Below are 15,057 nucleotides of genomic sequence, written 5' to 3' on the forward strand. Positions count from 1 at the left end.
CTCTCTTTGCCCTTTAATGTGCATCAGCTGACCCCCTTTTTCTCCCTCCTTTGCCCTGAGAGTTGAGATGTTAAAAACATGATGATTCACAGCTTGGCTGTCTCATTCTCAGCTGTCATTTAGTTATCAAGAAAACTGGAAACAGAAACAGGAGTCATGTGTTGGCAGTGAAGGTAGTGTTTTCTGAAATAGGCCTCTAAATCTCTGTTTTATGAAAAGGATTGTCACAGTTGATGTTGTTGGACAGGCTGCAGTCAGTGTGATGATCCCTAGTTTACACAGTTGTTGCACGGCCTTCTGTTGCGTGTGCGAGTGTGTGTGTGTGTGTGGGTGTGTGGGTGTGTGTGAGTTTATGAACAAATACCCAGGTCTATTTGTACACTCGATCCTCTGTCAATGTCTGCATGCTTGCACATGTTGTCCTATGCATACATGTATGTATATGTGTGCATGTGTTTGTGTGTCCAGGTCAAAGGTCACAGTCTCGCCCCAGGATAACAGAAGGCCCAAAGAGCCCCCTGGCCCCCATGCTGATCCTGTACAGCCCCTGTCTACGGAGCGACAGCCTTGCAGCGCTCTTAGACAGACAGATGTCAGGGGAAGCGGGCACACAGATTAAGAAAAGATCAACTAGAAAGGTCCAGACATTAGAATCGGAAATGTTAAGGGGGGGACTTGTAACACTTTCCCCTTTAACATTTCATGATCTGTATTAGCAGAAGGATGCACACGCCTGGAAAATACCAGGGAAGAGTTGGGTTTGGAAAACGTTTGTACTCTGTTTAATGTTTGATCAACTCTTTGCTCTGATGTAACAAGAGAAAAAACAGCTTAATTTCCTGGGAACTAATTTTTTGGATGGTGTAGGTAGGCTTTTTAAAACTGCGCTTATGTTGCAAGGTCTGTTTTCCCAGCACTTTCTCTGTCTCTCAGTGAAAATATTTATATTAGCCTTCCCCTTTTTTTGATAAACAAAGAGAGCTGGAAGTCAGGAATTTGTGGAACATTATTAAATACTGTTATATAGATGTTTACCTTACTTGCTTGTTTGTCTGTATGCATGTGTTTACATGTCAACATGTTTTTTTTTTTTAATTCATAAAATATGCAGCCTTGTTTTTGGCTTAATGTCACTGAACATTAGGTGGAATATACAAACTGAAAAGAATCCCAGCTGGAGGAAATAACAGTAAGGGGAATTTGTCGACTTAATGAGAAACATGCAACCTGCAAAGAAGAGCATAAAGGACAGAAGGGAATTTTGTAGCTGCACGTGATGAAAATTCTTAATTAAATCATATTTTAGGGTTGCCCATCATTTGACAAAATGAAACCAACCTACAGTCTTTGGCGAGAATTGTGTTGTTTTTGTTCAAAGATAAAATTCTGGTTTGAATAATGGAAGTGTTTTTGATGTATTGTTCTCCAGTCTTTCACTCAGTCTTGAAAGTGTCGCTGTGTGCTGAGATGTCACTCTCTTGAGTGGGGGAGGAGTGAAGGAGGATGACATTGTGTTAGTACGTGGTGTGTGTGAATGTGTGTGTGTGTGTGTTTGGACTTCAGATGGAGGAGGGGTGGATGAGATCGTGGAGAGAATGAGTTTTGGGGTCACTGCACATGCTCCCCTCAATGAGCACACGGGTGTAAGTGTAGTGTAATGAGAGTCTGGTGTGTGACTCTTTTATGTCTGTGATGATTTGCTGGAAAAACATTGGGGAATTTTCTGACGGTGAGGGTGGGGTTATAAATTACTCTGCAATCAGCAGAAACACGTGATCTTCAGGGATTCTGGTCACATTTTGATGAAGTATATGTGCATCTGGTCCGCTGAACAATGAAACACCATCACTCTCACTTGACAGTACTAGAATTACTATTGGATAAAAAAAAAAAAAATTAGGGCTGGGCAACAATTAAAACTTTTGATTGTAATTAATCACATGATTTCCCTGATTAATCATAATTAATTGCATTGTAAATTCAAAATCTAATAATGAATTCAAAAGCAGTGTATAGTGCACTTTTATTGGAATGTTCTGCCATATGAACGAAAGTGCCATAACGTCTATCATACAAACACTAAATCAGTACTTGGTATACAGTAATAGTTAGATCACATATTTAGTGCAAATCAAATTTACAAAATTAAAGCTTATTACCACTGTCAGGGCATTAAAGTGATACTCCGGGATGGAACAAGTTGGGTCCTATCACAAGGTTTAGGGCAGAAATTACCCCTACAGCAGTGATTTTGTGCAGCAGAAGCCCAGGGCGCCTGCTCCAAACACCCCCTCCCTGCTGCTCTGCCGTTTTCCTAGGCATTCAGACGGGGTCAATTTTTACTTGACCAAAAACACAAATAAACGGACTCCCACCAAAAAAGTCTGATATCTGTCTGCATTCACGCTTTATTTAGAGAATTTTCAGCGTGTTACTTTCACACAAAAACGCTGCTTAATAAGGCTCTAGTTCTCGTCGTGTCTCTTTGTCCTGGCAGACTAGCTGCGTTTGTTTAGCGGCGAGCGCCTTTAAGTTCCGTGGCGTTGCCCCTCTTCTCCATGCTTGTTTTGGTTACTCATCAAGTTTTTATGCCAATTTCACTTCTGGTTCCGCCGTGGTCAGCAACAGACATTTACAAAATAAAAGCATGTGAGCAAAATGCACTAATGTGTGATAAAATATTCAACGGCGTTAATAGACTGACGGGTTAAAATAACGAAAATAACGCGTTAACTTGCCCAGCACAAAAAAAATATTAATGTTTGTATAAATGTTGGCCAAGAATGTTGCTTATATGTTGTGTTTGATTTGTAACACTGTTCCCTGCAACATGCCAGGGTTGCAGCTTTAGGTATTTGCTACTTTCATTATGCTCCCAGTGCACTACTACCTGTATGCAAAGATGTAAGTACAAATGTCATCTTGTAATACAGGGCCCTTTGACAGTGTTTTGATAGTTTTTATGCTGTGCATAACAACATGGATGCAGCAATGTGTAACCAGAAGTGGACATTAACCTGCAAGGAACGAGTTCCAGTGAGGAACAAAGGCTTGGGGTGCTAGCTCTGCTAATGTTAGCTACACTTGGTAAACCAATTTGACACCATTTAACACCACTCTCAGTGAACCTGTGTTTAGCAGTGCTGCTTTCTAAGTGTTTTCCGACTTTCACACTGGTCAGTTCATCAAAATATAATTCTGGTATATAAAAAAAAATGTTAAAACATAAAACATACAAATTCATGGTTCCTATCTGCAACCAGACATCAATGTAATGTAAAATGTGCTACACCTTGCTGTAAATTGCTTTCACAGGATTATAGTTGCCAAGAGTTTATATCGTTATAATGCTCAATGTGATTGTCTTGCTTGATTTCACATGAAAATGATTGACAGCTACGAGTAATCTACTTACTAGGTGTTTTGGTACAAATAGCCCAAATAACAAAGAAATTCTTTTGTTTTTGATTGTAATGGTAAAAAGTGTCCCAGGTGTGGGTTTGGCTCACTGGTCAAGTTGCATGCACGTAAAGCAGACAGCTTTGGGTTAGCTTCTATTCAGAAGCACCTTTCTTGTCTTATCCTTCCCCCACACTCCTTTCTAGTTTCCTGCTACATCCTTTTTTTTTATTGTTAAATAAAGCCGTAAAAGCCGTAAAATATAACAATAGGAAAAAGGGGAAAAAGAAAGTGAAACTTAAAGAAAGTGTCTTGAGAACTAAACCCTGGGGTATGCCCAAGTATCCAACTTGGTTCAGTATGTGTTTATGGCAAATTATCACCTTTTTGCATTTTACCCATGGTAGAATGGGAGTTGTGTTTTTTTGTTTTGTTTTCAATATAGTTAATTAATTGATAAAACAATGACCAGCCTGATCAATCTCATATCAGGTTTTTTTTCTGAATATAACTGCCTCTGAAGTCTTTTCTGTCAACATTCAAAGATTCATTACACCTTGAGCAAGCATTCATGAGTCTTAGACTCTATAACTTTGGTGGTACCTCTCAATTAAAAGCAGTTCCTCTCTCAGTGCCACTGAAAGACATCCCCATTTCCATGAGCTGTATTTGCTTTACAGGTAAAATACATAATAAAAATTGGCAACTGCTTAGCATTAGCATGTGATTATGTTCATTAACCAGCCACTCTTGTATGTGAAGTCTTGTTGGATCTGTTTGTCTGGGGGATCACCTATACCTTGCTCTCATTATCTAATCTGGGGAGACAACACAGCAGTGTAAAAACCACAAACACACACACACACACACACACACACACACACACACACACACACACACACACACACACACACACACACACACACACACACACACACACACACACACACACCTCTATCACGCTGGTGCCGGCTATGTTGCGTCTAGATTCATGTGGGTATCTCCCCAGACATCGTCATGGTCACACTCAACACCCTGATATCTCCCATCCTGGCTCATACCCACAACCACTCTTATTTCACACACACACACACCATGTCAAATCTGGGTTTACCGAAAGATGAGCTCAACAGTGGAGATTGTGATCACACCGTCTGACTCAGGCCTGAACAATGAAGTGGGGTAAAGAGCAAATAACAAAAAGCATTAGTCATGACAGGTTATGTGTAAAAATTCAGACATGTGTGCCCATCTGTCACTCAACTGCATCTACAGATAAAACCCTAAGGGTTGGGTCAATTGTTGATGACAAGGACAAAGTGTTTTTGTTTTAGAAATCTATTTTTAATTGTAACTTAAACTTATTTTGAATAGCCAAAGCCTCACCTCTTTTTTCCATACCTAAAAATCCCTCCTGTCTTCCACTGCTTTTACTCACTTGAATAATTTGCCTGAAGTTGGCCGATGATTATGTCTGGGAAATTTAGCACATCCCAAGATTGGTAGCCCTCCAACTCTCTCATCTAAATACTGGCAGTTAGTTTCACAGACCGACCTCACATCCTGACACCTGGCTGTGTATCTGCACATGTGTGGGTGAGAGGGAGGGTTGGTATCACCTTAACCACCAAACATAAAGCAGGGCTCACTGGAATGTGGAGCTATATGAGGGATCAGATAGTCAGGTTTCTGGAGTGCTATCTTATTCTTTCCAATCTGATCCCTCTTGTTTGGCATGTTGGCATTTGCTTAACTCTGGTTGGTCAGGTTTCCTGTGCGGACCAGCAGTGATGTGTGATGGTCATTATTTCACTTTGGGTGGCTGTTCTGAGTGCTTGGTCATTAAGGTGAGGAGAGAGTCATTCCTGAAGCATGCACGGCTGCACTTCAACAGAAGCACTTGTCATGAAAGAGAAGCCAGGAGGAGAACAGAGTGCATTCAGCTTTCCCATTGCCTTCAAAGCCGTCTTTCCTTCATGGTTAGTTTTTGTGACAGGTGGCCCCAAACAAAATAGTTGGACGATTATTTCTATGCTGAGATCCAAATAGCTCATGAGAGATGAGTGCTCCACTGCAAACACAAAATATATCAGTATCAAACATCCAACATCTAAACTTCCATTTGTGACCTCCTTACTCAACACCCTCCTTCTGAGTTACTCACACAGCCTTACCAGTAGTTTTCTTACTTGTTGTGCAGCTGTTTTAAAAACGTATGCTCCATCCAAAAAAGATACACATCTATCTACAGGGGTAAATATTAAGTTTTGCTAGGGGTAGTTTGTGAACCAGTTGTTTGTTGCTATATGTTTGTTAGCTATGTTAAATGATACCTTAACAATATAAACACTAAAAATACCATAATGTTAGCTTGTAGCTTGCACTTTTTTGTCTGTAGCTCCAAGGCAGGAATTGTTTGTTAGTTAATAGTTAATGTTAGCTCGTCGCCTTGTCAGATTAATTTCTTTAATTGAGTGAAGGGCTGTTAGCAAATGCCAATGTTTAGCCTATTATCCAAGTTTTAAGTGGTTGTACTGAAGACAAATCACAGATGAGCTAAACTCACATAAGTTGTTGCAATACATTAGTTGGCAAAGTCAAATGCTAATGCTTATGCTGTAATGTGACTGTGTAAAAAGCAGTAGCTAAAATCTTTTGGACGGTTTTAATGCAAGACTTTTCCATTAGCATTGGATAAAATGGTTTTTAAAAACAATGAGGCTAGACTTAATTCTTTTGGGACATGAGTTCAATTTGATTTTTTTTGAACGCCAAACTTTTTGGTCTTACCAGCTAGCATAGCTTTCCCTTTTGCTTCTGGCAATAATTCAGAAGAAATGCAGGTAAAGAAAGAATTAGATAAAGCATATAAGGCCTACTCAGCTTTGGCAAGTATTTTAAAACTTAATACTGTGTGCAATGTTGAATAAATATTTTTGTTATCATCATTATTGAGAGACTATTATTTATACAGTTTTGTTATGTCTGGTTGTCTGTGAGCACCCAGACATCTACTTCTTTCATGCAGTGCTATCAGCTTGCTACTCTATATTTATAGGCAAAATACTTCCCAGCCTCAGAGATAACTCTAATTTAAGTGTGGACATAACAAGGTAGATATGACCGGGGTGGTGATGAGAACTTTTCACACAGGCATTACAGCCAGTTGTTACTCATACATTTACGCTGTGCACTTTCTCTGCCAACACTTCTCTAATGGTTACATGAAAGCAGAGCAGCCACTTAGTAACTGCTGTTGTTGTGTCATTGAGTTTAAGGTTCATCCCTCTCGCATTGTGTCTTCTGTCTATCTACTCTCTATCCTGCAATCGTTCTCCTGGGCCCCTGTTTCCCCATGTCTCGCTTCCATGCATATGCCCTGGCTGACGGTGTTGGGTGGAATGTGGCTCAACGTTCGGTTTTTAAATAGCATCCTAGTCTGAATGAGCCGCTCCTAATAAGGCAGAGGCAAGTGACACTGGCCCCAAAATATCAGCAACCTCCTCACTGAGAATAAAACTTTCGCTCTCCTTGATAGTGAGTGATGACAGGTGAAAGCTGGAGTATGTTAGCACAAATAAGAAACAGAAGATGCAGGGTGCAGAGCTGTACTACACCAGTGTAGAGAGGAGACTACATGATATTATGATCCTACAGACACCACTAGGTGGCCTCTGCAGGATTTGAATAGTCTTGATTTAGCTGCAGGCGTTAGTGTTCAACAGTTATGGCAGCTCAGGTCAGCTGAGGCATTATGTGAAATCTGCCACCAGTCACATGTGAAATAATATGACAGCACAGGATGTACGAGGACCCTGTCAACCGACACAGCAGTCAATGTGCGGTTAGAGTTACATCATGAAAACTGCTCTAAAGGTGTTTTCTTACACTGCAATCTCTGCTACATTAATACAAAGTGTGATGTTAACGTTCTGCTATGAACTACTGATACTTGTCCTCAAAGAAATCTAAGCCAACCCTTGACACAAAGCAAGACAATAAACTGTCTGTGATGTTCTTTCAGGATCCTCGTGGGGGCGCCACAGGCAGCAGGGCAGGGTGCATTGCAGGGCAGACGACCAGGAGCTTTGTTCAGGTGTCCAATCACACCTGAGGAGTATGACTGTGAGAGGGTGGATATTGATGGAGACGGTGAGTATGGTATAACCAGAGGATTCATCAGTTAACGGATTTTACTAGCATGTTATTTTGATGGTTTATAGTTACTTGTCGAAGAGTCTTAGCTGGTTATGAAAAAGACTAAAATTAATACTGATGCATCTCTATGAGTAGGGTGTTTTTTCTTTTTGACAAACCATTTTGACAAACCAATCTTGTACATGTCTATGCATGAACAGGACAAAAACAGCGAATAGGTAAAAACTCTAGTTTGTCTGAAGGGGGGGCCAAAATCCACACAAAAATCCTGACAATAGTTTTGAGCAAAAAATATCAACCGACAAGTTAATTTCAGCTTCTAAGCAGTGAATCATCATCATCATCATCATCATCATTTTTTTTAGCTTTCATTGACATAATCTGAGACAACATTTTTTGGCGGTAACTTTTGAAATAATTATCATCCCCTTTTCTTCTGTTAAGAGGATGAAACATAATATTCACAAAGCTTTCTTTTTTTCCTGAAACAGGTGTCATCAAATTATTTTTGTTTTTTGTTTTCTTCATTGTCCTTTGAAATTGTTTACCTTTGAACAATATTCTCATCAAGAGAAACATGTTAAATATCTTCCTGTCTTGCACCTTGATTGAAATACAGTATGTTGCCAGAAGAAGTTCCTCACTGTGACAGTTTGCTGCAGGCATGACAGGACGAACAGATTTGAAGTTAAATTAAACCACTAAATAACACTGAATAAGTTGTATTTGTTTTGTATTTGTTTACTATTTGAATTGGTTTATAAGGTAGAAACCTGATTTGTTGTTGTCTGTATGTTTTTGATAGTGAACCTGGACAAAGAGAGCAAAGACAATCAGTGGCTTGGAGTCACAGTAAAGAGTCAGGGGATTGGAGGGAAGGTGGTGGTAAGTAGAGACAGGCTCTTGAAAACTAAAAAAAAAATGTTTCGTATTATCAGACCCTAAAATCAAAATCTAATACTATGTCCTTTCTCTTTTAAGACGTGTGCTCATCTTTATGAGCTCAGACAGCGCGTGAGACAACCTTCGGAAACACGGGACCCGATCGGTCGCTGCTACGTCCTGAGTGAGGATCTGACGGAGAGAGATGACCTGGACGGTGGCGAGTGGAAGTTCTGTGAGGGCCGGCCGCAGGGCCACGAGCAGTTTGGCTTCTGTCAGCAGGGTCTGTCTGTCAGTTTCACCCCAGACAACAACTTTATTCTGTTTGGGGCTCCAGGAACGTACAACTGGAAAGGTAAGGAGTCTGAGACCCAGCTGAACATGTAGGGACTTTTGCTCTTGTGTCTTTATGCAGAAGTATCAGATGCAGTAGTTTGCAAAAATAAGAAGACATGGAAATGTTTTTTTTGTCTGAATCAAATCTTTTTTTGGACTCAGGGCAAAGTGTGTTTTGCTCAAACACTACTCAACAGTGGAGTAAACCCTGCAGTGGATACAAAAGAATTTTTAAAAAAGTAGGAAAATACTGTTATAATTGCTGTGAGCAGGAAAATCAAACCAGTCCATGCTAGCTGTCAAATTAAAACAGCACCATTAATGGGCTGATACTGCCAGAGACTGAAGGAAAGCCAATTGATTTATAAAGCAATCTGGTAATTGGACGGTGGACTTATGCAGAGCAGCAGCATACACTTAACCACAGAAAGCTCAGAGATTTATCTGATGTAATTGCAAATTAGCGAATAGATTTATCTTGTACTGCCACATCGCTGCGTGTGGATGCTGCTCATGTTTTTGTGCAGAGCCTGGTGCAAACTGTTTCTACTTTGTGAGCATGTGTTAAAATGATCATATCAGTCTGTCCCTGCTACATTTTGCTCAATAAAACACATGCTCTGAGCAAGTTTTCAGTTTGTAGAGCCTTTAGAATAGAGGAGTAAGGGCCTGTGTTCACTGTATGCATTTCCTACACAAATCTAATGCAGTCTCTTTTTCAGTGTTCTTTGCTCTAAAATTAATTGCTCTTTTTAAAATGCCTCCTGCCCTGAGTCAGTTAAAATAAGTCTGCTTTTGGAACACCACCACACTTGTCAATGTCACTTCTCTCAACAACCAATCATATTCAAGAAGGGCAGGGCTTCCAGTATCAACTATATCAATTACAGGGGAGTGATACTGTTCTGGCATTTTCCTTGTACACTTCATCTCACATCTTACAACATTTTTTATGGTAAAATTTCTAGGTCTGGTGCTACTACTTGTTTTCTTTCCACTGAAATTACATTTTCCTCATAAAATTTGAATGACATCAAGTATTAAGGATACAGAGCTTTCATAAACAAACTCAGTGCCCATTACCAAGTGAAGAAGAAGTGCCATGAGACAACTTTTGTAATCTATCAGCAGTAAGTGGAGGTGAAAAGCACTTTCAAATTGAGCTCACGGGTGCTGTTAGAGCAAACACTGCTGTTAGTGGACACAGGCCCTAACAAACATCTATACGAGGTTTATGGTTGTATTTTCCTAAGAAACGGGGATACTTCTTATAGGTACAGGAAGAAAACATTAACAGCCAAAAATATAAAGCCTTGAAAAAAAGTCTCTTTTGATTATACAAAATCTCACCTGAGTGACATCAGACACTGCATTTTTTCCCTGCTCGTAAAGAATACAAAGTGAATTGATTATTTTGTGTTATAACTGCTTAAAAAGTAAAGTCATTCAGCCTTAAGGGAAACATTTGAAAAGTAGAAATGTGATATGTTGTTGTTGCTTTGCTGTGGTCCTCACCTCTTCCCCTTCCAGGCGAGATGCGTGCCCAGCTCCTAAACCAGACTCTGCTTGACCTTGGGCTCTATGATGACGGACCCTACGAGGTGGCAGATCAGAGCCAGTTTAATGCCTCATTCATCCCTGTGCCCTACCACAGTTACCTGGGTAGGATCTGCCCTCCCTGCTCACTGCTGCCTGTGCACAGAAGAGAAAGCGAGGGCCCTGGAGGAGGGGGGTAACAATAGGGCTCAGACTGGATCCCATCAAGGCAGCTGCTAACACACAAGAGCCAAGTTACAGTAGCGAACTTCCCCTACTAGGACAAGATTATTTCTGGATGAGTATATCTGTGTGACTCACTCTCACACGGCCCTAAATCTGACCCCACCTTTTTTTTAAAAAACATTTTCCCCAGTGAATGTGGGTGGACATGTGAAAAATGTCCAGAGCTTAAAGCGGCCTAGCGTGAATTCTTATGATACCATACGAGCCTAAAGAGTGGCAGTACAAAAATTACGCTATTCTGATTGTAACCCCTGCCCTTTTTGAACCCAAAGAGAGAAAAAACATTTCAAAACTTTGGCCAGGATTAGGGTCCAATCTGAGCCTGACATGTCATCCCTCCTCCAGGTACCAGGTGGTTTTGCAGGAGAAAACCACTGCAGCACCACAGAGACAAAAAAAAAAAAAAATCAATCACAGTCTGCCTCACCTGCACCTCCCTCTCCTCTTTTCTCTCTCTTGTTTCACTCTTTATTTCCTCCCTCACCATTTCACTCCCCAATCACTCCCCTCCTACACACCTCCCTCTTTCTTTCTGTTTTTTTCTCCACTGTCTTGGGCCGTAGGGCTCTTGTTCATGGCTAGCCCCATTGAAGATGCACTGCTGTACAAAACTCTGGAGCCCTCCAGCCGGCCCACACCCTTTGAGGATGTAGCTCATAATAGCTACTTAGGTTTGTAGGCGTGGTGTTTTTGTTTGGACCAGACTGGGCTTGTAGTGGAAGTAGTACTACCCTCTTCTTCGTCTACGTCTTAATTCTTTCTGCCTATCTCCAACCCATGTCTGTTTACAGATTGTTAGTGCGTAATCTATGTTCTTCCTGGAGTTTATATCACCCTTGCTGCTGTAAAGAGACAACCATCAAATCTTTTACTGTTATTTAATTTAATTTAATTGCATTTTGTCTTATCTCATTAAAATTTTATTTAATAACATTTTTGTTAATCCCACATTTTATTTATTTATTTTATTTTTTCTCCATTTACCATGATTTTGAAATGTAAAGGAGACGGTTGTCTCTGAGTAGCAGCATGGTGTACGTCTGTTGTGTCTGTAGATATCTGTTGTCTGTAGTGTGTCGGGTCAGTCTGCATGTGTGTGTTGGTACGAAGCTTTCCAGGTGGTGGTGGTTTTCTGGTCAGTTATCATAGTTTATTATTGCAACTCTCTGACAACAGAGTTTGTTTACGTGGCAATACTTAGCTGACTGCTAATATTAGCATGCTAACATGATGTTTAGCTACCACAGTGACATTTACTTTTGTAGTTTTGGCTGTTAACTTGCTAACACCTGTTAATTAGAACTTAACTGGATGTATAAGGACAACAACTGAGCTAAAACTGATAATTGACCTTATGATTCTGCTCAATCAGATATTTGGTTGATCCTTGGGGGATCATTAATAACCTCAGAGTACTTCAGGATGATTCATAACAAATATGGTTACGTTTTACTGTAGATGTGCAGAAATTTCAATGTATCAGTGCAAACTTTGACCTTCAGTTGGAGCTCAAGTTAAGTTTGGGAATGCTGAAGTCAGTTGGATCCATCCTCAGGGGACGTTGAGTGAATAAAATTCTGTTTGTCCATCCAAACAGCTGTTGAGACATTCCCGTTTAGACCCAACCTTGTTATCCCGAGAGGCCATGTTATGATGTGCTTCAGTGCTTTGTGTGCTCAGAGCGATAAATGTATTTCCATTGTTGGTTTCATTTTTACCTCTCACTGAGTGTGTGGATCTGCTATAAATCTCTTTATTCACATACCTCCAAGCCTGTTTACCATCCTGCTCTCCATATTGAGCTGTCTCCTTGACAACACTAATTCCCACATGACCTTTTAGCCTTCATTTATTACTCACATGCTTCCATTGATCCTAACCAGTTGATACAGCACACCTTTGCATGCTAACTAAAACCAGAGCTTCACTGTTTGAGCTATTTCTCACCATTTTTGGTAACAATACTTTAATCTAACATGTTTTAATGGTTTCCTTTATTATGGTTAGATAAATCAATTTCATTTAAGACTCAGGGGCATGCCTGTTCTCCCATCAAGGCCAAATCGAATCCCATCATCAGGAACAAAAGGCTGTCTTTATTGAAGGGTGCTGAACTGAATGTGAGGTTGTTGAAGGCCATGTAACAGCCATTGCAAGAAAAAAAATAGACAAGCATCCCTTTTTCATTTTTTCTACTTCTCTCAATTTGGAAATTTAGTAGAATAACAAAACATTTTTTTTTCTACTATTATTATCACTTGTAGCAATTAGAAACAGCTGTTAATAAATCTGTTGTTTAGAATCAGACAGACACCAAAGGGAAGACAAATGAAAATAAAAATGGTTGTTGGCTTATTTTTGACTTATTTCACATTTCAGAGCCATACCACTTAGGTGAAACAAGACGGTTAAAATGTTTAAAATGTTGGCGTAATAGAAAATGTAGGTGGTTATTACTCTACACAACGCAAATATTTTAAAGCTCCTGTGAATTTTTTTTCATTGGTTTTGAAACAGACTGAAACAAAAAGTGTTGTTTCTTTATGACTTATAAAAGCGCACTTGTTATTTTTATGTAGGTAATCTTGATGCTTGTTAATGCTAATGCAGTGTATGTGCCAGATGAACTGATATACAGCAGATATGTCCAGTGAGTGTAAAGAAGTGTTGAAAAAATAATAAAACAGACTGACATGTTTAAGGGTATATAACACTGCTTACTGTGTTTAGAGAAAGGTCAGAAAATAGGCAAAGGGCACAGATTTGATGTGTGCCAAAAACAACACAAACCAAAAGTTGTTCACAGGGGCTTTAAAGTGTTTGAAAATTAAACAGTACAGTAGGTAAAACTGAACAGTAGAAAAACATCATTGAAAAAAAAATTAAATAAAGTTTCAAATTCATTACCTTCCACTGAGATTGCATACAGTACCTTTGTTTACAATATTTATGACATATGGGTAAGTTGGGGAAAAACATTTGTTGAGGCCAAGAAAAAAAGCTGAGCAGCAGCTTCATCACAAATTATTTTTTTGTGATGAATAATTTAAAATAGATATTCAAATAATAAAAATGCTCTAAATATAAACAGATAAGGAGTGCAGATCATTAATACTGAGCTATGTATGACTATGAGAATTGTACGTGCATTGTGTATTTAAATCATTGTAAATTATGTCCTTATTAAAAAAAAAATGTTTACAGTTTGTGCCACTTCAGTCTTCTTTAGTGGGGACAAGGACATATGCAGGGTTTTTAGAAAACCTTCAGCAGCATTCAGCTTTCAGTTTCCACTGAACTTTATAGAGACGACCTTGGAGCGAACCTGTGTGTTAAAAGCCACCCAGCTTGGAAAAAGTAGCACCTTTGTCTCCATCCATCAGCTTTTACAGAAGCTGCCAAGAAGACTGTTGCATTCCACACCTGCCACCCTGGAGCTGCTCACTGTTTGTCTCTGTTATGTCCCCCCATACACACACACACACACTCCCTGCATGTTTACTCAGGACTACAAAACACCCCCCCATCCCACTCACCCTAATAGAGCGTCCTCCCTTTTCACACCCACTGCATGATTTTAAAGTGGTGAGGCAAATGCATGCAGTTGCTTCAGTCCAGGTGAAATGTTTGATATGATGTGAGATTTTTCACAGCTGCATTTGAACATTTTAGCACAGTCTTATGAAGCAAACACACACACACACACACACACACACACACACACACACACACACACACACACACACACACACACACACAGATATAAACAGACCTTCCCCCTTCCACTTGTTCACTCTTTCTCTTTACCTGATTTATATGCATCCTCACATTCCTGCACACACACACAAGCACACACACATAAATCTGATTAACGTCCACCCACTGTGTTTACATTCTGCATTCACTTGAGGCAGCTGATACAAAGAAGCAGCACCATGAATCTCATGAGACGTCAGGAGAAACCCCGTACATCTCCCTTCGTTAACGTCACAGCCCACCACTGGAAACATCCCACCACAGCAAACACAGAACACAGGACAATTACACCCATCATGAGCTTGGCATTAAATCAATAGTCACTTAAGGCACACGTTTCATTAGTAAGAAGATGAGCAGACTTAGCTGCACTGAGAGGAGATGAGCCTGTGAGCCTCATGGTCAATACTAACCCCTGACCCTCTCCTCTGTCCTGTCCTCCACCTCCTCTGTAACTTTCCACCTTCCAGGATTTTCTGTGGACTCTGCTATGGGGATTATGAGCCTCGGGGAGCTGACCTTTGTGGCGGGTGCACCTCGGGCCAATCACACAGGAGCAGTGGTGCTGCTGAGGAAGGATAATGTGTATCGGCTTGTGCCACAGCACATCCTCTGGGGGGAGGAGCTGGCATCTTCATTTGGGTATTCAGTGGCTACGACAGATCTAAACCGTGACGGGTGAGGACAGAGGGAGAGGATACAGAGGGGTGATCACTGAGGAATAAAAGAACTTTGATCAACAAC

The 15,057-nt window shown here is 40.3% G+C and overlaps 1 protein-coding gene across 4 annotated transcripts in view; it reads left to right on the forward strand.

The window, feature by feature from the left end:
* The window catches only part of itga7 (integrin, alpha 7), a 42,522-nt gene that overhangs the window by 12,662 nt on the left and 14,803 nt on the right, over window positions 1-15,057 (forward strand). For 3 of the 4 annotated variants that reach the window (XR_012598271.1, XM_074670327.1, XM_074670305.1), the window contains exons 2-6: window positions 7,424-7,551; window positions 8,363-8,442; window positions 8,539-8,794; window positions 10,306-10,437; window positions 14,784-14,991. Coding sequence is in view for 3 of the 4 variants with exons in the window: in XM_074670327.1 (XP_074526428.1) it covers window positions 7,424-7,551; window positions 8,363-8,442; window positions 8,539-8,794; window positions 10,306-10,437; window positions 14,784-14,991 (804 nt within the window). In the remaining variant the exon portion in view is untranslated. Of the gene's footprint in view, window positions 1-7,423; window positions 7,552-8,362; window positions 8,443-8,538; window positions 8,795-10,305; window positions 10,438-11,120; window positions 11,229-14,783; window positions 14,992-15,057 lie in introns of all 4 variants that reach the window. The other variant, XM_074670313.1, reaches the window with a different exon arrangement.

Source organism: Halichoeres trimaculatus, unplaced genomic scaffold (assembly GCF_033239565.1).
Source record: "Halichoeres trimaculatus isolate MK-OKI-2021-1 unplaced genomic scaffold, fHalTri1.1 fHalTri1_scaffold_1, whole genome shotgun sequence".
NCBI classification, from domain to species: Eukaryota; Metazoa; Chordata; class Actinopteri; order Labriformes; family Labridae; genus Halichoeres; species Halichoeres trimaculatus.